Genomic DNA, 26,912 nt, shown 5'->3' with positions numbered 1-26,912 from the left:
CTTAGAGACTAACATTTATTAGAGCATAAGCTTTCGTGGGCTACAGCCGACTACATCGGATGCACGGAATGGAACATATAGTAAGAAGATTATTACACACATACACACACACGCGCAGAAGGTGGAAGTTGCCATACAAACTGTAAGAGACTAATTAAGATGAGCTATTATCAGCAGGAGAAAAAAAAACTTTTGTAGCGATAATAGTGATAACAGATTGACAGAGCCAGAAGAGTACCCAGAAGTCTCCTACTACAGGACAGGCCCAACAAAGAAAATAACAGAACACCACTAGCCATCACCTTCAGCCCCCAACTAAAACCTCTCCAGCGCATCATCAAAGATTTACAACCTATCCTGAAAAATGATACAGACCAGTCCTCACTTACAGACCGCCCCGCAACCTGAAGCAAATACTCACCAGCAACCACACACCACACAACAAAAACACTAACCCAGGAACCTATCCTTGCAACAAAGCCCGATGCCAACGCTGTCCACATATTTATTCAAGTGACACCATCATAGGACCTAATCACATTAGCCACGCCATTAGGGGCTCATTCACCTGCACATCTACCAATGTGATATATGCCATCATGTGCCAGCAATGCCCCTCTGCCTTGTACATTGGCCAAACCAGACAGTCTCTATGCAAAAGAATAAATGGACACAAATCTGACATCAGGAATCATAACATTCAAAAACCGGTAGGAGACCACTTCAACCTCTCTGGCCACTAAGTAAAAGATTTAGATTTAAGGGTGGCAATTTTGCAAAAGAAAAGCTTCGAAAACAGACTCCAACAAGAAACTGCTGAGCTTGAATTAATATGCAGACTAGATACCATTAACTTGGGTTTGAATAGAGACTGGGAGTGGCTGGGTCACTACACATATTGAATCTATTTCACCATGTTAAGTATCCTCAGACCTTCTTGTCAACTGTTTAAATGGGCCATCCTGATTATCACTACAAAAGTTTTTTTCTCCTGCTGATAATAGCTCATCTTAATTAATTAGTCTCTTACACAGTTGGTATGGCTACTTCCACCTTCTTTGTGTGTGTGTGTATATGTGTATACACTTCATCAGATGCATAGAAAGGAACATATAGTAAGAAGATTTTATATAATGCAGCCGATGAAGTGGGCTGTAGCCCACGAAAGCTTATGCTCTAATAAATTTGTTCATCTGTAAGGTGCCACAAGTACTCCTGTTCTTTTTGCAGATACAGACTATCACGGCTGCTACTCTGAAGCATATTAAATGATCCAATTCTCTAATCATTGTTAGTTTTCTCTAAATCCTTCCAATTTATTTAATTTTTCTAGTACTGAGCTTTATAGAAATGAACAGAATCTTCCAAGTATGGCCTCAGACTTATCTCCCTTCTTTTTTGCCAGGATAACTCTGCATATCCAAAAACAGTGAAACTATTTGCAATACTGCATTGCAAATTCATCTGATGTTCCATTTACTGTCACATTCAGGTTTTTTCCTCAATTATATCTGCTTGCATTTTTCCAAACCAATTAACTATTTTCTGTCCATGTTTCTAATCTCTTTAGGTAATTTTGTTTTATTTTCCATCTTCAGTGGTGTTTGCTGCACCCCCAATTTAGTATCTTCCCACAAGTTTCTTTAATATTCTAGGTTTACCCCACATTTTCTGATCATGATCTAAAAACAGAATTAATGGCGGTCACTAGACACCTTTCCACAAACTCAGTATCTTGTTTAAGATCACTTCTAATTTGAAAAGTTAGATACTATTTAATGTAGTTGAATTCTGTTAATATTGGAAGTGTGACTGTGTGATATAAAGTCAAAATAAATTAAGCAACATACATGTTTCAGAGATTACATCACATATATTTGCGCAGTCAAACAATGCAGTACAAAAAGCTTTAAAAACCCGTTTAACCTAATATATTTACATTGTTATTTGTTTGTATTGTAACAGTGCCTAGAGACCTATTCTGTTAGGTATCATACAAACCCATATCAACTTACTAAACTTTATAGGAAAAATATTAACTTGTATTACAATAGCTCCTGCGTTTACAGAGAAGATGCACAAAAACCAGGACAGTCAAAGTTATGATTCCCATTGCAAGAGAGCTAAATTACATGTGCTCATAAATTCTCTGTGTAGAAGAGATGATAATCTGGGCAGAAAGGCATTCTAGTCTTAAAAATGGCAGGCAGGCACACCAATCAGAATGCAGGATTATTTCCCCAATGGAAACTCCATACACTGCTGCTCCAATCAAGAGCTTCTTCAAGAACTATACAATACACAACTGGGAGACCACAACTATGTGTCAAATAAGAACAGTAATATTCAGCATCTATAGTACATTCCTGTTTTCCCAAGTTGCATAATATCCAAAACTTCTGGGTAACTGGCCATTCAGATAAATGGAAGTGTTATTTTGAGCAGCAGTTTCACGGTCAGAAATATGGGGGAAAAAGGGAGTAATGCTGATAAGAACATAAGAATGGCCATACTGGGTCAGACCAAAGGTCCATCGAGCACAGTATCCTGTCTACCGACAGTGGCCAATGCCAGATGCCCCAGAGGGAGTGAACTGAACAGGTAATGATCAAGTGATCTCTCTCCTGCCATCCATCTCCACCCTCTGACAAACAGAGGCTAGGGACACCATTCCTTACCCAGCCTGGCTAATAGCCATTAATGGACTTAACCTCCATTTATCTATCTATCCTCCTCAATTTATCTAGTTCTCTTTTAAACACTGTTATACTCCTAGCCTTCACAACCTCCTCAGACAAGGAGTTCCATGGGTTGACTGTGCACTGTATGAAGAAGAACCTCCTTTTATTTGTTTTCAACCTGCTACCCATTAATTTCATTTGGTGGCCCCTAGTTTTTTATATTATGGGAACAAGTAAATAACTTTTCCTTATTCACTTTCTCCTCACCACTCATGATTTTATATACCTCTATCATATCCCCCCTTAGTCTCCTCTTTTCCCAACTGAAAAGTCCTAGCCTCTTTAATCTCTCCTCATATGGGACCCGTTCCAAACCCCTAATCATTTTAGTTGCCCTTCTCTGAACCTTTTCTAATGCCAGTATATCTTTTTTGAGATGAGACCACGTCTGTACAGAGTATTCATGATGTGGGCATTCATGTGGGAATTCATTTAGTTTCTCCGCAATGACTTTATCGTCTTTAAGTGCTCCTTTTGTATCTCGATTGTCCAGGGGCCCCACTGGTTGTTTGGCAGGCTTCCTGCTTCTTAAACATATTACCTTTTGAGTTTTTGGCTAGCTGTTCTTCAAACTCCTTTTTCGCTTTTCTTTACATTTTTACATTTAATTTGGCAGTGTTTATGCTCCTTTCTATTTACCTCACTTTGACTTCCACTTTTTAAAAGACGCTTTTTTATCTCTCACTGCTTCTTTTACATAGTTGTTAAGCTATGATGGCTCTTTTTTAGTTCTTTAATGTGTTTTTTAATTTGAGGTATACATTTAAGTTGAGCCTCTATAGATTTATATAAGGGCAATAAGATATTCTCAGTCTTATTCTCTATCCTTTTTTTAACGATTCCTAACATCCCGTTTGCTTTTTTGACTGCCACTGTGCACTGCGTGGACGTCTTCAGAGAACTATCCATGATGACTCCAAGATCTTTCTCCTGATTAGTTGTAGCTAAATTAGCCCCATCGTATTGTATGTATAATTGGGGTTATTTTTTCTAATGTGCATTACTTTACATTTATCCACATTAAATTTCATTTGCCATTTTGTTGCCCAATCACTTTTTGAAGTTCTTCACAATCTGCTTTGGTCTTAACTATCTTCAGCAGTTTAGTATCATCTGCAAACGTTGCCACCTCACTGTTTACCCCTTTCTCCAGATCATTTATGAATAGGTTGAATAGGATTGGTCCTAGGACTGACCCTTGGGGAACACCACGAGTTACCCCTCTCCATTCTGAAAATTTACCATTTATTCTTACCCTTTGTTCCCTGTCCTTTAACCAGTTCTCAATCCATGAAAGGATCTTCCCTCTTACCCCATGACAACTTAATTTACGTAAGAGCCTTTGGTGAGGGACCTTGTCAAAGGCTTTCTGGAAATTTAAGTACACTATGTCCACTGGATCCCCCTGGTCCACGTTTGCTGACCCCCTTAAAGAACTCTAATAGATTAGTAAGACATGATCTCCCTTTACAGAAACCATGTTGACTTTTGCCCAACAATTTATGTTCTTCTATGTGTCTGACAATTTTATTCTTTACTATTGTTTCAACTAATTTGCCCGGTACTGACGTTAGACTTACCAGTCTGTAATTGCCAGGATCACCTCTAGAGCCCTTCTTAAATATTGGCATTACATTAGCTATCTTCCAGTCATTGGGTACAGTAGCTGATTTAAAGGACAGGCTACAAACCATAGTTAATTAACCATAGTTAATAATTTCAGAACTCTTGGGTGAATGCCATCTGGTCCCGGTGGCTTGTTACTGTTAAGTTTCTCAATTAATTCCAAAACCTCCTCTAGTTTCACTTCAGTCTGTGACAATTCCTCAGATTTGTCACCTACAAAAGACGGCTCAGGTTTGGGAATCTCCCTAACCTCCTCAGCCGTGAAGACTGAAGCAAAGAATTCATTTAGTTTCTCCGCAATGACTTTATCGTCTTTAAGTGCTCCTTTTGTATCTCGATTGTCCAGGGGCCCCACTGGTTATTTGGCAGGCTTCCTGCTTCCGATGTACTTAAAAAACATATTACCTTTTGAGTTTTTGGCTAGCTGTTCTTCAAACTCCTTTTTCGCTTTTCTTTACATTTAATTCGGCAGTGTTTATGCTCCTTTCTATTTACCTCACTAGGATTTGACTTCCACTTTTTAAAAGATGCTTTTTTATCTCTCACTGCTTCTTTTACATAGTTGTTAAGCTATGGTGGCTCTTTTTTAGTTCTTTAATGTGTTTTTTAATTTGAGGTATACATTTAAGTTGAGCCTCTATTGTGGTGTCTTTGAAAAGTGTCCATGCAGCTTGTAGGGATTTCACTCTAGTCACTGTACCTTTTAATTTCTGTTTAACTAACCTCCTCATTTTTGCATAGTTCCCCTTTCTGAAATTAAATGCCACAGTGTTGGGCTGTTGGAGTGTTCTTCCCACCACAGGAATGTTAAATGTTGTTATATCATGGTCACTATTTCCAAGTGGTCCTGTTATAGTTACCTCTTGGACCAGATCCTGCGCTCCACTCAGGATTAGATTGAGACTTCCCTCTCCCCTTGCGGCTTCCTGAACCAGCTGCTCCAAGAAACAGTCATTTAAAGTATAGAGAAATTTTGTCTCTGCATTACGTCCTGAGGTGACATGTACCCAGTCAATATGGGGTTAATTGAAATCCCCCACTATTACTGAGTTTTTTATTTTGATAGCCTCTCTAATCTCCCTTAGCATTTCATTGTCACTATCACTGTCTTGGTCAGGTGGTCGATAATAGATCCCTACTGTTATATTCTTATTAAAGCATGGAATTACTATCCATAGAGATTCTGCACATAGTGCACCCTGCAGTTAGGGCATGTGGATTCATTTAAGATTTTTATTTCATTTGATTCTACATTGTCTTTCACATATAGTGCCACTCCCCCGCAACCCCCAACAACCTGTTCTGTCCTTCCGATATATTTTGTACCCCGAAACAACTGTGTCCCATTGATTGTCCTCACTCCACCAGGTTTCTGGGATGCCTATTATATCAATATCCTGCTTTAAACACGAGGCACTCTAGTTCACCCATCTTATTATTTAGACTTCTAGCATTTGTGTACAAGCAATTTAAAAACTTGTCACTGTTTATTTGTCTGCTCTTTTATGATGTGTCAGATTCTTTATGTGAATGTTTCTCATCTGATCTGGCCCATACTTTGTCCTCTTTCATCCCCTCCTCCTGACTAAAACCTAGAGAATCTTTATCAATAGACTCTCCTCTAAGAGAAGTGTCTGTCTGATCCACGCGCGCCTCTGCAGCAATCGGCCTTCCCCCATCTATTAGTTTAAAAACTGCTCTGCAACCTTCTTAATGTTTAGTACCAGCAATCTGGATCCACTTTGGTTTAGGTGGAGCCCATCCTTCCTGTATAGGCTCCCCCTATCCCAAAAGTTTCCCCAGTTCCTAATAAATCTAAACCCCTCCTCTCTATACCATCGTCTCATCCACGCATTGAGACTCTGAAGCTCTGCCTGCCTACCTGGCCCTGCACGTGGAACTGATAGCATTTCTGAGAATGCCACCGTAGAGGTCCTGGATTTCAGTCTCTTTCCTAGCCGCCTAAATTTGGCCTCCGTCATGTCCCTCCTACGTCACTGGTACCTACATGTACCATGACCACCGGCTCCTCCCCAGCACTACACATAAGTCTATCTAGATGCCTCGAGAGATCCGCAACCTTCGCACCAGGCAGGCAAGTCACCATACTGTTCTCCCGGTCATCACAAACCCAGCTATCTATGTTTCTAATGATTGAATCTCCCATTAACACTTGCCTTTTCCTAATGACTGGAGTTCCCTCCCCCGGAGAGGTAACCTCAGTGCGAGAGGATATCCCAACATCCCCTGAAAGGAGGGTCCCAACTATGGGAAGGTTTCCCTCTGTTCCCGTTTACTGCTCTCCTTCACAATGCAGGGGCTGTCTGACCGGATGTGGGACAAATCTACAGTGTCCTGGAAAGCCTCATCAACATACCTCTCTGCCTCCCTTAGCTCCTCCAGTTCTGCTACCCTGGCCTCCAAAGCCCATACACAGTCTGAGGGCCAGGAGCTCCTTGCACCGAATGCACACTTATGCCACCCGCCCACAGGGCAGGTAATCATACATGCTACACTGAGTGCAACAAACAGGATAGCCCCCACTCTGCTGCTGGGCTTCTGCCTGCATTTTCTCCTACCGTTACCTAGGTTAATGATAGGGTTTTTGTTTAAATCAAGAAGTTCTGATTATAATTTAGTGTAAAGGTTTTAAAGAATGGCAAGTGTACCTTGCCCCCTTCCCACTCCCCTTCCCAACTCCCTCTTGAAACTCCCTGTTAGTGGCCACTGTTCACAAAGCTCCCTGGTTGCTTGCTCACTGTTTTATAAAGCCCTAGCCTCCTTGATAGCCCCACCCCCTGACCAAGGCTCAGCCAGTGAACTGAGGCTTCTAGATTTCAAACCTTGTTTAGAAGCTCACAGCTTCCAACTGCTGGCCACAGCACATGGACCTTCAAACAAACAAACAAAGACAGACAAACACAAGATGTTTACTTAATATTTTGTACTTTATTAAATTTATTAAAATACCAACATTGTATTACAATTAGGTCCACAGTGGTTTTAATACAATTTTGGTGTTTCAGTAAACTCATTATTTTTTTTTACTCTGTATTAAATTACAAAATATTAAGCATTAAAAGTACAAAGCTGTTGATTAGCACTAAGAGGCTAGTTGAGGAGTTATTAGCAGATGATTAACCAACGCAGGGCTACATGGGGAAAACTGTGGATTTCAATAATTATGATTTTCTTGTAAAGGGAATTCGGATTACTGGAATTAATACCATATACAGACTATTAAGGAATCTAGGGTCTATGTGAAAGGATAGACTAACAAGTCTGGGAGTGTTCTAGTTCACTGCAAAAAGAACAGAAAGCCTTCCCCCCTCCAACAGTCTCTCTAACCTTAACAGATGGGATTTAAGTAGTACTGCCCAACCAACATAGAACCACAGAATCACAGAATATCAGGATTGGAAGGGACCTCAGGAGGTCATCTAGTCCAACCCCCTGCTCAAAGCAGGACCAATCCCCAACACATGAACAAGGGTGGTGAGGACGAAGAGAAAAGGAAAGAAAGGTTATTTATTGGTAACTGTAGTTCTTGGAGGCCACGTCTACACTACAAAATTACATCAACCAAATTTACATCAGCATACAGCCACCTTTAGTCGGTGGTGCGCATCCTCACCAGAAGCGCTTGTATCGATTGTCTTGTCAGCATGGGGCATTGTGGGAGTTCCTGAAAGCCATTAACAGTAAACATAAGCAACGCGGTGTATACACGGACACTGCATTGACCTAATTACATCGACTAACTGAGGAAGGTGGTGCTACTAAATAGGCGTAGAGAGGCACTTATGTTGGCAGGAGCCAAATTTAACTGAAGACAATTCCAAAATCTAGGTCAACACAAGGCAGCTTACATCCATCTAACCCTGAGTATAGACCAGGCCAGAGAGTTGTCAGTGTACAATCATGGGATGGGTCCATTAGTAGCTTAAGCTTCTGGAAATCCAAGTCAATAGGGGATGCATAAGTGTCATCTAACAGGATGATGGGCCTTGCGGCACACGCACAGATGCCAGAGTGCAACTTATGGCCCTGGGGCCCTTTAAAACTGGAAGTTGTTAGTTGCAGGGCATACACTTGTTCCTAGTCATGGGACCTACAGGAAAATACTCAAAGCTTCCTGCCTCTTAGGCAAGGCAACAAACAGGAGAGACCAAGAAAAAGTAAAGGGTTCTCTGTACCTGTCTGTGAAAGTCTGAGAGGAGCAGGTGCCAACTTGGGGGGGTAGTGGGAGAGCCTCAGCTTGGAAGGACTGTGAAGCTGTGGAAAAAGGGCTGAAAAGTGGTCAGGAAAAGCTATTAAAGGTGATGGGTGGTAGGTTCTCCCCCTTCCCAGCTGGTAAAATCAGGGAAAACCTCATATTGGTACTCTGACTTTATTTGATGTTGGTTTGCATTTTTTGTTATTTAAATAAACCAAACCCTACAGAAACTTGCTGTGGAAGTCAAGTTGGTGGCATATTTGAAGTGTGTCCTAAATATGTCCATCTTTGTTTTTTTTACTATATTTGATACTTTAAAATTGGTTTGCTCTTCTTAAAATTTCTGATGTTGCAAAAGAACTCTTTCTGGTGGTCTCTGAACATCTTCCATAAGCATTTACTTTGGAATTAATTGATCTTATCAATTTCTGTTGTACGTTTCTATGACTCTGCTTCATAAAAGAAGACAGACATGATACCAGTGTTAAAAAAAAAAAAATGTATTTCAGTATCAGTGCCAATCATGCTCCTTGTCCAAATCTTTACAAAAGCTGTTGCTGCTTTTTATATTAATTGCTTGACATCTAACATGGTATCACCATCATTTCACATCTCATTCCCTACATAGGTAAAATGACTTATATTTCTAGTTTTTCTTTGTCCACTCCAGTAGTTACTTCGGGGACACTAGCAGCCATATATTTTGTCTTCTCCTTATCAATAAATAAACCAAGTTGTTTTGTCAAGGTAGAAGGTTTCGTTCTGGAAGGTAAGCAATGATTGTAAATTTTAGATCGATTTAACTAGATTGCTGCACTATTAAGGTGTTCCAGAACGAACAGGGTCTTACTAAAAATTGGTTCACCTCCACCCAAGAAAACAAGGGGTAGACTACTTCCTTAGCAGACTCTGGTTTCTCATGCTTCATTGGTGGTTTCAGTACACAGACATGTCAGATTTTGAGAATGTGTTTTCTCATCTTAATCTTCCAAACACTAATGTGACTAAATTTGAACAGCCAAGGCTTAAGGGTATTTTTGTGCAACTCTTTCCCATGAAGTTAATATTCCAAGCAGTGAGTGGGCATCCATGTGACCTCACCTCAAAAGATCATTTTGAAGACAACATGTTGGATAAAATTAGGACACTTTTTGGTTCACTATGATAATTAATTGAAGTAAACAAAGCTACTGTTTCACATGCTATTTTGGTGGCTCGGTCTCCAGAGTATTAAATTCAGTTGTTAAAAAAGAAAATACAAATCCCTCTACTGATGGAAGGATGCCGTTTCAAATTACATGACATTCTTAAACACACTCTAGGGGTGGAGATCTTCAAAAGGAAGAAAGCAGAATTGGAAATGCCAACTGTCCAGTGTGAATCTCAAAAACTTTTTCAGGAAGAGAATATGGGTTGCACATGCAAGAATCTTCAAGGCCACCTATACCTGGAAAACGCCCTGATCCACTGCTAGAAGCGTGGATCTGCAATATTTCATTTTTCATCTCTGACATTTTAGGAGCCAATTCACTCACTTAACATCCAAAAATATATATACTTTTTCTAAAAATGGTCTGCTGCCTCCTTCTTTGAGGCCACAAAAATATAGAATAACCCTCCCTTCAACATCGCTGTTCATCAAGATAAGGCCCTCAACCCCCAGAACTGGGAAGCTATGCACAGAAAAAAGCCAGTTCTAATCTGGGAAAAGGAAAAGATGAAGGGAACAGAAATTCTTGTGATACTGAGGAGGTGGCTTTCCACAAGCAGAAAAAAAAATGAGAGATCATCGTCCTACCCAAATGCACAGAAGAAGAAAACTGATAGTCCGTAAACAGTCACAGCAGCTTCAGGCTGAAAAAGAAGGCTTAGACTTATTTCCAGGGAGACAGAAGTCACACCAGCTCCTAAAAACAGGAAAAAGGTTTATACTTAGGATGGAATCTACAGACTGTGAAATAACATTTTTATGGGGAAGAGAGATTAGAAGCTTCTGTGCTGATAAATTGGTTCAGAAATATTACCTGACAAATGAGATAGTCCTGTCAAGTGACAGGCTGTAATATGGAGCTTAGAAGATACAGCACAACCACCGCACTAGGTCATGGCCAAATCCATAACGCTCAGCTGCAAAGATCACCTTCCTTCACACTATGCTGAAAAAGGCAGGAATACAAGTGGAGAAAGCTGAGGGAATTGCTCATAGTAGGCAATACCTGGATGGTGAATGGTAATTACCCTGCCTTTCAAAGTAAGCAAGGAACCCAGAATTTGCATTGTTGCTGACCAAGCCATATAAGCCTTTTTTGATTAAACATACGTACTTGCAATTATATAAGAATTACCTATGAATAAAAGTTCTAGTACTTCAGCAAGAGTTGGCAGAAACTTGACATTTAGCAGGAATGTACTTCCTATGCAAGCACCTAGTTTAAAATTTCCAAAAGCACCTAAAGGGCCTAAGTCAGTTTTGATAATGGAACTTAAGTGTCTAGTGACTTTAGAGTTAAAATTTTCAAAAGAACTAACTTCCAGGGAAGAGATGGCTTTTTAGTGGTTTGGTGAAAGATAGCTGGGATTTGGCCGAATTCTGACTGTTAAAAATTAACTTCATGCATGTGCATTGCTTTCTGTTTTTATGGGAACCAAATATGCCAGTGTACTATCAACACAGTATGTACATACATAAGTAAAACTGCAGAGAAACTTTATAATGAACAGATACTCTCAATTTATTAAGAGCGTAAGAATGGCCATATTGGATCAAATCAAAGGTCCATCTACCCCAGTATCCTGTCTTCAAACAGTGGCCAATGACATGTGTTTCAGAGGGAATGAACAAAACAGGTAATCATCAAGTGATCCATCCCCTTTCGCTCATTCCCAGCTTCTGGAAAACAGATGCTAGGGACACCACTGATGCTTAAGAAAGTTGAGTGGAATTTCATTTTTAGTAGGTATGGATGTGATATGATCTGTGACTCCACACACTGAAAGAGACAGGGCTGCAAAGGAGTACTACCTTATTCCAGACAGTGTGGTGACTGATGGTGATTCATTACTTACATTTTGCTAGCACTTAAAGCTCCAACCAGGATTAGGCCCCATTGTACTAGGCATTGTATGAACAAAAGATGATCCTGCCCCAAAGAGTTTATAATATAAAAAAACCTGACAAGATACACATGCTTATAGCAAAAAATACATCAGCAGTTTGTCAAAAGTACAGAATAGTGTGACAAAGTTCCTCCTCTACCTTGGTGGGTCTTCCACATATTGGCGGATTTGCTCGCCTCGGAGCTTCACGGCAGCCCTCAGTTGGCCATTTTCGTGAACCCACAGTCCAGGTCAACTCCTCCTGTGTCTGACCAGGAGTTGGGAGGTTTGGGCGGAACCTGGGCCCACCCTCTACTCTGGGTTCCAGTTCAAGGCCCTGTGAAATGCAGTTGTCTAGAGTGCCTCCTGGAACAGCTGTGCGACAGCTACAACTCCCTGGGCTACTTCCCCATGGCCGCCTCCCAATGGTCCTATTTTCAACATAGGACCTTCCTTCCTGGTGTCTGATAATGCTTGTACTCCACAGTCCTCAAACAGTCCGCATTCTCACCCTCAGCTCCTAGTGCCTCTTGCTCCCAGCTCCTCACACACGCACCACAAACTGAAGTGAGCTCAATTTATTGTACTGGACTATATGGAGAGAGCAAAACTTAGCTGAACCTCAAAATGTTATTGTGTCCTCCAAGGTCTATTCATTACTATTTTTCCCCCTAGTTAGCATAACTTATTTCCCCGTGTGATGGGGTATACAAGCCCCACACTGGGGAACAAGAGATTAAGGGATTTTGGGCCCAGCCAGACCTGCCCTACCACACCTGCGGTAAATGCTCCACCACTCTCTAGATGTGATTATTGTCACACAGAGTGGGTAGTTTAGGTACAGAAAGGCTAAGCGACTTGCCCAGGGTAACACTGCACTTTAATGGCAGAATTAAAAACATAACTCCATCTCCTGACACCCAGCCCCACATTCTAGTCCGTAGGCAACAAAATAACTTGAAAAACATTTTAAAAAATTTTAAATCACCAGTATTTTTAACTCTCTGATAACTTAGGGCTAGCAGAATGGACTCCCCACCCTCCCTCTTAAAATAAAGTGAAACAAAATTCTGGGACAAAGAATGTTCACCAGAAATTAACAATTGGGCTGAAGTTATAATTTATTGTAAAAAATTGTTTTCAGGACAAGTGCCCTCTCCAACTATAACTACATATGGCACCACTTCTGTAATACGGTTTTGCAAGCATATTACATCACTGATTTGAAAGTTTTCCTATGTATATTTTCAGCTGTTGTATACTTTGCTTTAATAAACATTTCAATTTCTGTAGTGATACAACTGGTTACAATACAAAAGAAAAGTTGAAGAGAGAAATAAGTCATTTTAATAATTTAGGTGTTGATGAAACAACTCAATCACCATTACTTAATTTAACTGAATGATCTTGTGAAAGTAAAGATTAAAATTGAGAAATAATGTAGCATATGGCACTAAAGGAGTCACAATGCCCTAATAAGTAATCTAGTAGCACCACCTCCTGGTCATATTACCATGCACACATACTCGAAGGCTCAAAACATTCTACTTGCTGTTAATTTTGCCACATACAACAAAAAATGCACAAATCATTTTCTCAAAGAGATATAAGTATATTGAGAAATAAAGGTAAATTAAAATATCTGCTGACAAATACAACTTGATGCAAAAGACAGAAAATTATTAACAAGCAAACATTTTTCCAGAATTCAAGAAACTGAGCAAACAAGTTTTTAGTAAAAGTCACAAATTCAGTTTTTTTAAAAACATCCCTGCAACTAAATGTGAACTTGTGCACTTCTGAAATAAAAAATGTTTATGCAATATTCTGATTCCAGAACAAGAGAAAAATATACTGGAGCATTATTTTTCAAAATTGATGTTCATTATGTGAAACTATTTTTTCCCCCTCACAATTTGAATGAAAAAAGGTGAATGCTGACAAATCAACCAAAGCAGCATACATACCTTGAAATACTTTCTTCTTATACGTGTCATATTCATTAGCATTACTCCAGAATTTATTCCAGTTATTCCATAATATGGGTGTCTAGCAAAGCGATTATACCATCCAATACGAGGCTCCTCGTGTTCTGGTGCCATTGCAGCAATTTGTGTGGAATTAAATTTTTTCAGAAAAGACCAAATATCATCAACAGGTCTCAAAAACAGGATGTCAGTATCAACATACAGTAAAGAATCCACATCTTTGAGGATTAACTGTGAAGAAAAGAAGTTAAAATCAAACTAGGGTGATCCATGAAGTATTTGTTTTGTTTTTATAGCTTACATAGACAAAAAGGTTATTCGGAAACCATTCCCTCCTCGCCCTTACAGAGTAGTTTAGTTTATGTATTTTCATGAGCCAATGACTTCACTTCAGACAGACAGTTTACAAATGTATGAATTCTTTTATTATCCATCATAAGAACAGAAAGAAACTGAAACCTGATGTAGAACAGTTTAAGACATTGGTGTACCATGCAATCGAAAATGCAAGTTTTTTATTTTAGTACATTGCTGCTAAAGGGAAAAAACGGGATTGTTTTTGTAAAATGTGACAAAAATGATTTTTAGTGAAAACAAACAGTTTCCTGCACAATTGCAGCCAAAAGTTTGGTAAATTCGAAAACAAATCTTAATGAATTCATAAAAAACCTGTAAACACTGTACTATTATGAAATAAGCTAACTTACTGGCAAGAATAGCCTTTGTGAAGCACAGGGTTTAAACAGTTTCTTCCATTCTGCTGCACTCTCAGTCGGAAATGTTATTGGGTATACGGTATAATTAAATTTTCCTTGATATGGCAAACCATTGAGCTAGGTAAAGAAAGGACACAAAACTGTTTAAGCTTAATTTTACCAGAGGATAATGTATCATAGGAAGAACTGACCATTTAGATTGGTCATTTAATTGAAGACATGCAGAAGTATGTATTGATCTAATTAGTTGATTTTATTAATCTTCTCCTCCCTCCCCCCAACCGGAAAGATTTTTTTTAACTACAAAAATCTGCTAGAATATTGTTCGAGTATGCTTAATGTCAAGCAAAAAGTGACTCACCGAAGGACTTTAAAATTAGAGCAAATCAAAGATGGGATACAAAAGTAAAGGACAGAGAAAACATGTTAAGCAAACTGCTGATTTTGTAGGGGAATCATTAAAATTAAAAACAAAACTGGTATGTAGCAGAGTCACATTAGTCTGGAACGGAACAAGATAGGTCTCAAGTAACTTTGGTAATTTAAAGTATCCACTTTTTAAATGCAAAAATAACCAAACCTACCGTAACTGTGCATCAATGAACCCAATTCCTGCCTCAGATTGTCAATCTGGTCATAATTTTCTATTCAGCAGCTGGAGTTTGCCAAGAAGAGACATAACCCAATTGATTATTTTTACCACTACTGTCATTCCAATCTGCAAAGACACTGCCATGCAGACAGCTGGTGGGAGTGCCTGGTCAGAAGGAACAGGTCAGATTTTCTCCTGAAAATAAACTATTCCTTGGCTGTTTTGAAAGAAGCTCTCAGCTGGATGATGTTCTGAGCAGGAAGCTGGTTTGGATTTAAAATGAACTCATGTTGACAGAACCGGGTCACTGCAGCTTATGCAGTGAATAAGAGGTTACTCACTTTATGCAGTAACTGGAGTTGAGATGTGTTCCCCTGTGGGTGCTCCACTTCATGTGCACATGTAACTATGATTGAAGAGTTATGGGTCACAATAACCATTCAGCCTGTGCATATGATCCAGACACTCTCATGCCCGGTACCGAGGACATAAAGAGCTGCACGGGTGACTCGCCCTCAGTTCCTTCTCTACCCAAAGTCCCATGAGACGAAACTCAAAGCAGAGTAGAAGGAAGTTAGGTAGAAGAGCAACCATAGGGGAACACATCTTGAAGAACTCTGGTTACTGCACAAGGTGCATAACCTCTTCTTCTTCAGGTAGCATTTCTATGGGTACTCCACTTCAGGTGACTCACAAGCAGTATCCCCAGAGGGAGGAGGGAGATTTGGAATCAGATCCAACACGGAAGACAGGACAGAATTTTCAACTGCAACATCTGATCTGGAAGCGTGAACCAATGCACAGTGTTTGAAGAAAATATGTATTGAGGTCCAGGGTTGCAGTTTTGCAAATTTCAACAACTGGAAACATTTTTCAATAATGCCATAGAAGTAGATTTGGGGTAGTACTCTAGAAGGAGTTTCAATGTTGGCAGCCTCTAAACAAGAGATAATACACCCAGAGATCCACTTTGAGAGTCTTTGAGTGGAGATTGTGTATCCTTTTGATCTGTCTTCAAATAAAAAAAGTCTGGGAGACTTCCTAAATGGTTTGGTTCTGTCCTGAGAGGACGACAGCGGCTTTCTGATATCTAAGGTATGTAGTGCAGCCTCCTCCCTGTTCTGGTGTGGCTTTGGGGAGGGAAAAAAAAAAAACAAAACAGAAAATGAATAACCAGGTTAATATTGAATTCAAAAGATACTTTAGGTAGAAATTTAGGGTGTGGTTGAAACAAACTTTTCCCTAAAAAATATTTTAAAGGGAGGATCAGCCATTAAAGTCCCCATTTATCTGACACTTCAGGCAGAGATGGTGGCCACCAAGAAAGCCTGCTTCAGAGACAAGTGAAGTAGAGAACAAGTAGTCAGTGGTTCAAAAGAAGGCTTCATACGGTAATTAGAGATGAGATTTAAATCTAATAGAGGGCTGTCGAATCTGTGGAAAAAGATTCATCAACCACTTGATGAACCTTGCTGTTGTGGAGTGAGTAAACATTCAGAATCCCTCTACCTGTGAATAAAAGGCTGTGACAGCTGCCAAGCGAACCCTGCCGGAACACATGGAAAGACCTGACTTTTGTTTTTAATTCCAACATATAAATTGAGATTAACAGAGAGGGAGAGCGAAAAGGTGAAATCTCTTCAATTTTTGAAGGTAAACATTTTCTGTATATAGTTTTCTGTTTAACACCACATGTACTTGTAGAAACAGGAAGTTTCTATCCCTGAGAGCTATTGAGGAGCCAAACTCCTAGTCAAAGAACTAGGTTGGAAGTCTTCACACAGGACAGGAAGCGAGGTGGATCAAGTAAAGGCTTATTTCTGCCAGTTCAGTACAACTAAAATGACACTGGCTTTTTCTTATTTGCTCTTGTTCAACATGCTCAAGATCAATGGTGTCAGAGGGTATGCACAGAGAAGGACCTTCATCTAAGGAGTGGGGAAGGCATGCCCTAGGAAATGAGGACCCAGTCTTCCTCTCAAACAGAATTTCATGCACTTCCTTTTGGCAATGGTGGTGGAGAGCACCACTTGTGGAAAGCTCCAGATTAGAAAAAGAAAGTTCTGAGAATCCACAAGTCTAGCTCACATTCATAATCTTGGAAGAAGTGCCTGGTGACATCATCAGCCATGGTGTTTTGTGTACCAGGAAGGTAAGAGGCTGAGATGACTATGTGACCAGTTGTCAAGGTTCTTTCCCCACTCTGAACTCTAGGGTACAGATGTGGGGACCTGCATGAAAACCCCCTAAGCTTATTTTTACCAGCTTAGGTTAAAACTTCCCCAAAGTACAAACTATTTCACCTTTTGTCCCTGGACTTTATTGCTGCCACCACCAAGTGTCTAACAAAATATAACCGGGAAAGAGCCCACTTGGAAATGTCTTTCTCCCCAAAATCCCCCCAAGCCCTACACACCCTTTCCTGGGAAAGGCTTGATAAAAATCCTCACCAATTTGCATAGGTGAACACAGACCCAAATCCTTGGATCTTAAGAACAAGGAAAAAAGCAATCAGGTTCTTAAAAGAAGAGTTTTAATTGAAGAAAAAGTAAAAATCACCTCTGTAAAATCAGGATGGTAAATACCTTACAGGGTAATCAGATTCAAAACAGAGAATCCCTCTAGGCAAAACCTTAAGTTACAAAAAGACACAAACAGGAATATACATTCCATTTAGCACAACTTATTTTATCACCATTTAAACAAAACAGAATCTAACGCATATCTAACTAGATTGCTTATTAACCCTTTACAGAAGTTCTGACCTGCATTCCTGCTCTGGTCCTGGCAAAAGACACACGCAGACAGAGAGAACCCTTTGTTCCCCCACGACCACCACCTCCAGCTTTGAAAGTATCTTGTCTCCTCATTGGTCATTTTGGTCAGGTGCCAGCGAGGTTATCTTTAGCTTCTTAACCCTTTACAGGTGAAAGGGTTTTTCCTCTGGCCAGGAGGGATTTAAAAGTGGTTAGCCTTCCCTTTATGACACTGGCTATGCACCAGTTTCATACCTTCATTGCTTCAGCACAAAGAGAGGAAGATCTCACCCTACCCTGATGATTGATGTAGAGCGTGCAGGTTATGTTGTCTATCATGACTTTGCTGGATTTTCCTGACTAATGGAAGGAAGCAGATGCAGGTGTTTCTGACTGCTTTCCGTTCCAGAGGTTGATGTGCAGACCATTTGCCCTTAATGGTGTGTCCCTGTCAAGGTTCCTCCCCAACTCTGAACTCTAGGGTACAGATGTGGGGACCTGCATGAAAAACCTCCTAAGCTTATCTTTACCAGCTTAGGTCAAAACTTCCCCAAGGTACAAAATATTCCACCCTTTGTCCTTGGATTGGCCGCTACCACCACCAAACTAATACTGGTTACTGGGGAAGAGCTGTTTGGACGCGTCTTTCCCCCCAAAATACTTCCCAAAACCTTGCACCCACTTCCTGGACAAGGTTTGGTAAAAAGCCCCACCAATTTGCCTAGGTGACTACAGACCCAGACCCTTGGATCTTAAGAACAATGAACAATTCTCCCAACACTTGCACCCCCCCTTTCCTGGGAAATGTTGGATAAAAAGCCTCACCAATTTGCATAGGTAACCACAGACCCAAACCCTTGGATCTGAGAACAATGAAAAAGCATTCAGTTTTCTTACTTCTATTTTTATTAAAAGTCTTCTTGTAAATAGAAATAAAGAAATCCCCCCTGTAAAATCAGGATACAGGTATCCTAAATACCCTAAATACAGGGTAATTAGATTCAAAACATAGAGAACCCCTCTAGGCAAAACCTTAAGTTACAAAAAAGATACACAGACAGAAATAGTTATTCTATTCAGCACAGTTCTTTTCTCAGCCATTTAAAGAAATCATAATCTAACACGTACCTAGCTAGATTACTTACTAAAAGTTCTAAGACTCCATTCCTGGTCTATCCCCGGCAAAGACAGAATATAGACAGACACACAGACCCTTTGTTTCTCTCCCTCCTCCCAGCTTTTGAAAGTATTTTGTCTCCTCATTGGTCATTTTGGTCAGGTGCCAGCGAGGTTACCTTTAGCTTCTTAACCCTTTACAGGTGAGAGGAGCTTTCCCCTGGACAGGAGGGATTTCAAAGTGGTTTACCCTTCCCTTTATATTTATGACAGTCCCCTTTCCCACAAGAGATGAATTAAACATTATAGTGATGGTAGGAGTAGGTTGAACGAAAGGGACTCCTGCACGGACTTTGGAGGGATCCTTCCACCAACTAACTGAGTCCAGTACTTAGCAAAGTAGGTTGTCTAGACTGTGCTTGTTTGGATATAAACTGTTCTGAGCCACTTCTGGAGCATGGCATGTTGTGTGTTACGAAAATACAACTGTGATATGTCCTATGCCACAGAACCTATGCCATACGTCCTAGCAGTTGAAGACAACTTCTTGCTGACATTGGAAATTAGGTTTGTTAGGGGATGCAACCTGTCCACAGGAAGATAAGCTCTGACTGTTACAGCATCCAAAGAACGCCCTATGAAGTCTACCAAAGTGTACTTTTCGATATTGAGTTGAAGTCCTAACCTGTGGAACAGGGACGTTGCTGCCACTACTGCAGAGAGAACTTTGTCACATGGCCAGGGGTGGAGGCAGGGGAAGATGATTATTCAAAGTCAACATAGGTGAGAGGCTACCACTGCCATGGGGTCTTTGAGAATACACTTGGGACAGAGGAGAGGCTGAAGGGAAACACTCTACGCTGGAAGTGATCCTGGTCAACTGTAAAACACAGCAATTCCTTGTGAGGGGGATGAACTGCAATGTGAAAATACGTGCCCTGAAGGCTGAAGGCAGCGAACCAAACTTTGGAACGTAATGATGGAATTATAGCTGCAAGCGTCACCATCCTGAATTTCTGTGATTTCACAAAGGTGTTTAGGAATCTGAGCTCTTATATTGGTCCCCATCTCATGCTCTTTTGGGGACAAGAAAATACTTGGAATAGAATCTCTTCCCCCAGTGCTGGACTGGAATTATTTCTATGGCCCCCATGGATAGAAGAGAGATAACTTCCTGTCTCCGTAAGCTTTCATGAGAGGGGTCCCTGTAAAGGTATGGGAAAGGAGTGGTGGGGTAGGGGGTTAAAGGGATGGAGGTAAAATGAATGGAACAACCAAATGTTATAGCCTACAAAACCCATCTGTCAGTTGTAATTCATTCCCATGCATGTCAAAAGTGGGAGAGATGGTCCCCAAAGGGAGGGAGGTGGGTGGGATGGTGCAGCTGAAGATTCCTGAGGTGTCGCTGCTTCAGACTCTCAGCCAAATCATCAAAACTGATATCTGATAGAGAGATCAGCCGGGTGGCAGTAGCAGTCATGGTAGGCAGTCTCTTCTCAAATCTCTGTCACTTTTTAGGTGGTTCAGAAAGCCTGTGGTAACTGGGGAACTGAACCAAGTGAGATCTCTATGCTGTTTGCAACCTGCTAAATTTTCCTGTTTTCAGGCATATATATATGCCAAGGGACCTGAGTGCGGCCGTGGGATCTTTCAAACTACAAGAGAGATTCATCCATGAACATGATGAATAGCTTAAGTTCATCAAAAGGGAGGCCTTCAACAGTATTTTGGATCTCCCTAGGAAAACCAGACAGCTGTAGCCATGCTCTATGCATGACAACAGCAGTAAAGATGGAATAGGCCACACTGTTGAATGCATCTAGGGAGGCTTGCAGCAAGGTTCTTCCTAAGAACTGACCCTCAGCTATGACAGCCTTGAACTGCTCATGATATTCCACAGGAAGGTGTTCAATAAAATTGTTGAATTTATCATAGTTGGTGTAGTTGTACTTTGCCATTAGGGTGTGGTAATTTGCAATCCAAAATTGCAGGGCTGTGGAAGAGCAGCTTGGTCTTTAACATAAGATGTAGACTTCACATGATGTCTTCCACACTCATTGATAGCCTCACAACTAAAGAATTTGGTAGAGGGTAGCAGAAGAAAAATTCTGAATTTTTCAACAGGATGTAGTACTTCTAATCAGCCAATTTGCAAGTAGGTGCTGTGGTGGGAGAATCCAGTAAGGCTTTATTCACTGGTAGAGCCACTCAGAGGCTGTAGTTTGTAGAATGTCCACAAGTTTCTTATGTTGCGTCTTCTGGACCTCCTCTAACGGAATGCATAATGAGTCAGCAATACGTTTAATCAGTTCCAGAAACTGCTTGAAATCATCTGCAATAGAAGGTGGGGGGAGACATTACAGCCTCACATGTTGGCGATGAAATATTAGTCTGTGGTGTCACCCCCTTAGCTTCTTCCTCCTCGACAGACTCCTCCTGAGTTTGGGGCTGTTGAGGAGGGAATGATGGAGCAGGAGAATGTCCCATCCATGATTTCCTTAGGAAGAGCTAGCAGGTCAGAAGAACTGCTAGAGACAGGCAGCCCATGAGACCCAGTACAGAAACTGATGTGGGCTAAAAGGCGGGGTAGGGGGCACATCCAACATTGGTTAAGCAAGTAAAAAGGGACACAAAAATTCTTGGAATTTCTCTCTCAAGAAAGATAGTTTGGGAAATATCCCTGTACTAAGATGAGAGAACTGAGGAATTACCTTCAACCTAGTCCAGGGGCAAGGTGGACAGCGAAGGTGAAGATAGCTGTCTGTCTGGTCCAATTGGTTCCAGAATCTCAGGAAATACAAGGGAAAGATAAGGCTTTGGTGACACAATAGATTTTGGTGTTGATAGTCATTTGGTACCCATTAACAAAGGAGACTCTGCATTGTCTGAAATTAAAAAGTTCTGGAGTAGCTAAATTCCTGTGGTATCAGGTGTACATGAACTGAAGAAAATCGAGGCTCTGCTGTGGTGGGCATTGGTAACGAGAGAGCTTACTGCTTCAGTGGTCCCATTTTAGAAGTCAGTATCCCTGGTACCAACACTGACTGTTTCAGTGGTACACATCTCTTGGATGACATTGGTACCGCGGACACTGACTTCTGGGATACCGGTTTGGGTACCAACATTGAGGAATCAGTAGGCAGCACTGATCTTCCTGAAGCACAGTGTTTGGGGTCTCTACTAGAGCAATCTTGCTTAGGCAGTACCTTGGTCGGTTTCGGTACCAAGGTATGCCTGGCACTGGTTTTTTGAAGAACTAGAAGTCTTGAACTCCTGGTACTAGAGAAGCTTGGAGCCTCAGAGGTACTCCCCCTGGGAACTGAGTTCTCCAGAACAGTCTGTGTCTGAAGTGACCAATTTCTCTTTGAAGGAGGCTCTGTTAGGAGACCTACACCACCTCCTCTTTGGAGCCTTCCACGCTCCTCTCCCATGATGATCTTTGTGACCAGGATGCAGAGGTTGACAGGGCACGAAAGATAGGTCTACACTGAAAAAAAAAAAAAAGACTTGGCAGATGAAGACGTGGAGGGGTTAAGGGAAATAAATTTGGAAGAAATTGGGGAAATAGGGAAAAGTATCTTAGAAAGACCAGTAATTCTGTACCACAGACTTCTTAAATGTGGTTGTGTGTTGCTACCAAAACAAAATAAGTTGGTTCTTCTAAACGCCTGGCAGGAGACCTGCAGAGGGGCATCCATGCAGGGGGAAAAGTGTGGGTCCCAGAGGGGAACTGGACTTCGAGTCCAAAACAGTTGAAAATGTATCACTGAAGGACGGAACCAGAGATTGAACCAGAGACTAATAGGTCAGATCAATGAAACTTGAGCTTGGAGCCACAATGATGATTAGGGTTAGAGAGGAGCCATAAGCAACCCCAATGAAACAGAGGGTAACCCTTCGCCTGAGGTTGAGGAGAAAGCACTGTTGCAAAGAAATAATCTGCCACAGTACCTGTTATGGATCCCCTCCCATTCCGAGGACACTTTTTACATAAACTTTTACATAAACTCTGATAGCCATCCTTCAGTAGCCCTACAATGGAAACAGGGAACAGAACCAGTAATAAAAATTTGAACAGCACTACTGTTTCTGTGCAAAGCTTGTTGAGAAACACTAAAAAGGAAGCCTGTCAGATTGCAATAATCCAGTATGCTGCAGGACAGTTTTTACACAGTTTTTTTCCCCAGTGCTAAAGGCACACCTGGATTAGTGCTTGGCAAGAAAGGATCCCTAAATCCCACATCCAAGACTGGGCTCTGGAACACTACCCATGCTGCCTTTCCCACCCCACCCCACCCCACCCTTCTGGCGGTGAAGTGGGCAGGAGACACACAGCTGGAAAAAATGCTGGGGGGACGGGGGAAGGAAAAGTGACCAAGTGTGCTCACTGATGGAAGCAGTGAAGTGGGCCTGAAGTGTAGTGCAATGGTCTGACCAACAGAGAATATAAGGACTTCATAATGTTACACACACCTGAATCATTGCAACTACATCTAACAGAACAATACCCAGTAGCAGATGTCTAAGAGAAAGCCACACATACTTCCACTAAGCTACAAACTGATTCAGTGCATGACTTGGATACTTACTATGCCTTTGAAGCTGTTGTGCAGTTGGCCCTCTGCAAAAATATGAAACTGTAGAGGTTGGATGCTGAAAATAATGGCTGATTTCAACATAGTAACAGTCTCCTCCAGCCTTTCACCACAGGCAACCACTGCTAGGTGCATCTTCTCAGCAGGCTGAGTTTTCATAAAATCATATCTAATGAAAAATAGTGAAAATTAAATTGGCATTTTCCAAGAACAGATATAAAAAGTTATGTCTTCTTAAGTGCATAATCTGATTAACAAAACATTCTTGCTCTAAACTGAAGTTAGGAAGTAAAAATGGGATATCTTTAACAAAAGATAAGTTGGAACAGGACAGAAAAAATAGAACTGAGTTACATTTTGTCTAGATCAAAGTTTAGTCGGATCTAGCTTCATATCCACAAAATTACACAGCATTACAGATACAAAATGTTAGCAACACTCACAAAAGGAAATATCCACATTATTGGAAAAACTTTACATTACTATCCTTCATTGTAAATTCACCTACTGATTAATTCCATCAAAATAATTACATTAACAGAATATGATTACAGAGTTACAAGCGTCATGAAGTCAAAAATGCCACAATTAAGGTTGAGAGCGCAACCTTAAATCTTATGCATCTATTTTACAATGAAGTTCTTAGTTATATGCTCATTATATTCCTTTCTCACGGGATCCTACCTAATTTAATGCAGAGGCTAGATAATGTGCAGTAAATGAAGCAGGGTTCCAAAGACTGAACAAGGGTAAATATTTATAAGTCATTTAAAAACATTAATTTTCCACAGAGGAAAATTTCTGGATAACTTAAGCAGTTATACTGGGTACAGCTTTTTTCTGTTCTCGTAAGTTACTTTGAAATAAATGCTGCACACCCCATTCACTGTGGGCTGGATTAAACAAGAAAAAGCAAGCATATAATAAACATAATGCATATATACAAGCAGACAGAATTAACATTGGCATTTCCTAACCTGGTAAGCTTGTTTTAGGAGTGCCTAAAAATAGTATTTTTATAATAAAAGAAAGGACATCTACATCTCTAGAGAAGATTCCATAATATGAAACTAGACAGACAGAGCATATGAGGGTGAAATGCAAGGGAAGCAGAATTATAGGGAGAAGGGGCTTGAACTGAAGTGATATTGCAGGAGAGAAGTGGTGGAAGCAGAGAGAAACCCTGACTGGCCACAAGTGATTCAAAGCACAGATCCTCTCCAACCAGACCTCTTCCAGCTCTAGCTCTCCCAACTTCCACTCAGCACTCCACACCTTACTGAACAGCTACTATTGCCCGCCCATGCACCTACTTCCACACCCCCTCAGGTTCCCCCATCCCCAAATTGCTTTCATGTTGAACCATGACCCTACAGCCCTGCTCCTCAATGTGTTTCCGTCCATCCAAATCCTTACTCTTCACCATGCTCCCCTACACCATTCAACTGTTAAGTATCGATATATATAAGAGTTTAAAAGCTGAATATGGCAGGGAAGTATGGGACATGGGGGAAAGAATGCATCTCCCCAGAGACCAGGAGGAGAAACAGGGTTGTAGGGATTTGGATTCAGAGGAGCGGAGCAGAGGATGGCAATTAAGGAGATAGATAACAGATATATTCTTATTTATATAAACTGGAACACTAATATAGAAAAAATATGGTCAACTTCAAGTTAAGTCATTCAACAGTCCACCTATTCCCCACTCAGCACATCCTTTTCTCAATTTCAGCTACCTCCCTTCCATCATCCATAGGCTGTGCATCTCCATCCACATCCTGCATAACCAATGTGCAGCTCTGACTATATTTATTGGTCATTAGAGGTCATGTGTTTTAATAATTAACTGTTTAGATGGAGTTAAAGTTGGGAGTATGTAAAAGTAAGGTTAAAAAAAATTAGATGGATGTTGTAATTATCCGCAATGAAGGAAATTCAGAATTAAGGTTAAACTTAGTTTAATATGTTTGGATTACCTTAGGGAAATGCAGTTAAGGCACCCAAACAACCTTATCACCACTATGTAGTTAAGCAATGCAATAACCATATGATTAATACATAAATAGTGTTTATGGTGCCAAAATCAATTTAATTTAATGACAAATTAGATTTTACCACCCCCTCCCTCCACTTGATACCACTACAGGGCAGTTTAACAGAATTCTGAAGAACATTATTCAACCTGTGTGTGATGGCTCTTGGGATATCCAGGACTGAGAGTCACCTTGTTACCCCCTGCCTCTAGTGAGAGGAAGTCTCTCTTATTGTAGCTGGGTGTCAGCTCTCTGACGTGTCAACCCTTCAGTCACTCAAGAGTTCTCCTCTAGACTTATGTCAGCCTTTCCTTCACCTTGCAAGCTAACAATAAGTTGCACCCCATCTACAAATCCCTTTGAATTGTTCCCATGTGACATCCAGCCCCTGACACTGGCTATTCTCAGAGAGGTATATTGTACCCTGTTTACCAATTTTACCTTAAACCACTGCTCCTGTAAGCCACACAGAAATTTAACTGGGAAAAAGATAGTAGTGGAAACAAATGGTTGCAATACAAAACAAAATCATAAAAATGCAAAGCTGGCTCTACACGAAGAGTTACCCTTCCTATCTTAGTAGACTTCCATCTTCCCCACCCCAAACTTCCAAGATCACTGGTTTCTCAAGAACCAGAATACAAACATGCAAGAACGCTTCCCTTTGTGCCTGGGATTTTCCTCAGTGAATGGATCTAGAGTACCTCTCCCTAGTCTCTGTTATACTGAAAACAGTCTTTTGTTTCTAATCAAAAAGGTGAACCCCTGCCCTGTGGTAGCATTTCTTTTCTACCTTTAAGTGGTTTTGATTGTTTGTCATCGTCTCGGTCTCTGATAGTTTCCCATGGATTGTGGCAAGGGTAGACAATAGAACCATGCATTCATTACCTCACCGACCGCTCAGGGAGGGGTGACAACTCCCTTTTGTTTGAATGGGTCATCATAGAGACACATTACCGCCTGGTGAATAATTTCTACTCCAAGTGCATAAAACATACTTTCAGTATAAATACATTATCCCTTAAATATTATGTGTACATACATCTCACAATGATTATGAGTTTTGACAAGTTGTGAGCTTTCTATTGATACCTTACATGTTAAAGGATATTTATCCATAAAAAGTAAGACATGTTTGGTGGAGTGAGTTTGTCAGGTCTGAGATGAGAGCTGTTTGCAAATAACCGAGGATCCTTTGTGAAGAGTATGTGTGTCACACCATTCTAGAAACTTTCAGTTATGAATTAACAGCAAAGAATTACTATCAATCCTACGCACAAACTTCTTCAAAATTTAACCTGTGCATAAGATTTCCATGAGTTTTAACTACACAGGAAATTTGAAGAGTGAACTATTCCATTGTTGAGATCATTCAGAACAACAAAAATTCTGACACAATACTAGATTTCTTCAAATGCCCACCCCCCCCCCCCTTTT

At 40.7% G+C, this 26,912-nt stretch overlaps 1 protein-coding gene across 8 annotated transcripts in view; it reads right to left on the bottom strand.

Moving 5' to 3' along the window:
• Window positions 1–26,912, bottom strand: part of GXYLT1 (glucoside xylosyltransferase 1) — a 76,679-nt gene that overhangs the window by 17,981 nt on the left and 31,786 nt on the right. For 6 of the 8 annotated variants that reach the window (XM_037888088.2, XM_037888103.2, XM_037888125.2 and 3 more), the window contains 3 exons: window positions 23,437–23,611; window positions 14,375–14,500; window positions 13,647–13,898 (listed from right to left, as the gene is read on the bottom strand). In XM_037888088.2, coding sequence (XP_037744016.1) covers window positions 13,647–13,898; window positions 14,375–14,500; window positions 23,437–23,611 — 553 coding nt within the window. Of the gene's footprint in view, window positions 1–13,646; window positions 13,899–14,374; window positions 14,501–22,053; window positions 22,335–23,436; window positions 23,612–26,912 lie in introns of those variants that run through there. The other 2 variants (XM_043549174.1, XM_037888118.2) reach the window with 2 other exon arrangements.

The sequence above is a fragment of the Chelonia mydas genome, chromosome 1, assembly GCF_015237465.2.
Source record: "Chelonia mydas isolate rCheMyd1 chromosome 1, rCheMyd1.pri.v2, whole genome shotgun sequence".
Taxonomy (NCBI): Eukaryota; Metazoa; Chordata; order Testudines; family Cheloniidae; genus Chelonia; species Chelonia mydas.
The sequence above is the reverse complement of the archived record's forward strand: the minus strand, read 5'-3'. Positions and strand labels throughout refer to the sequence as shown.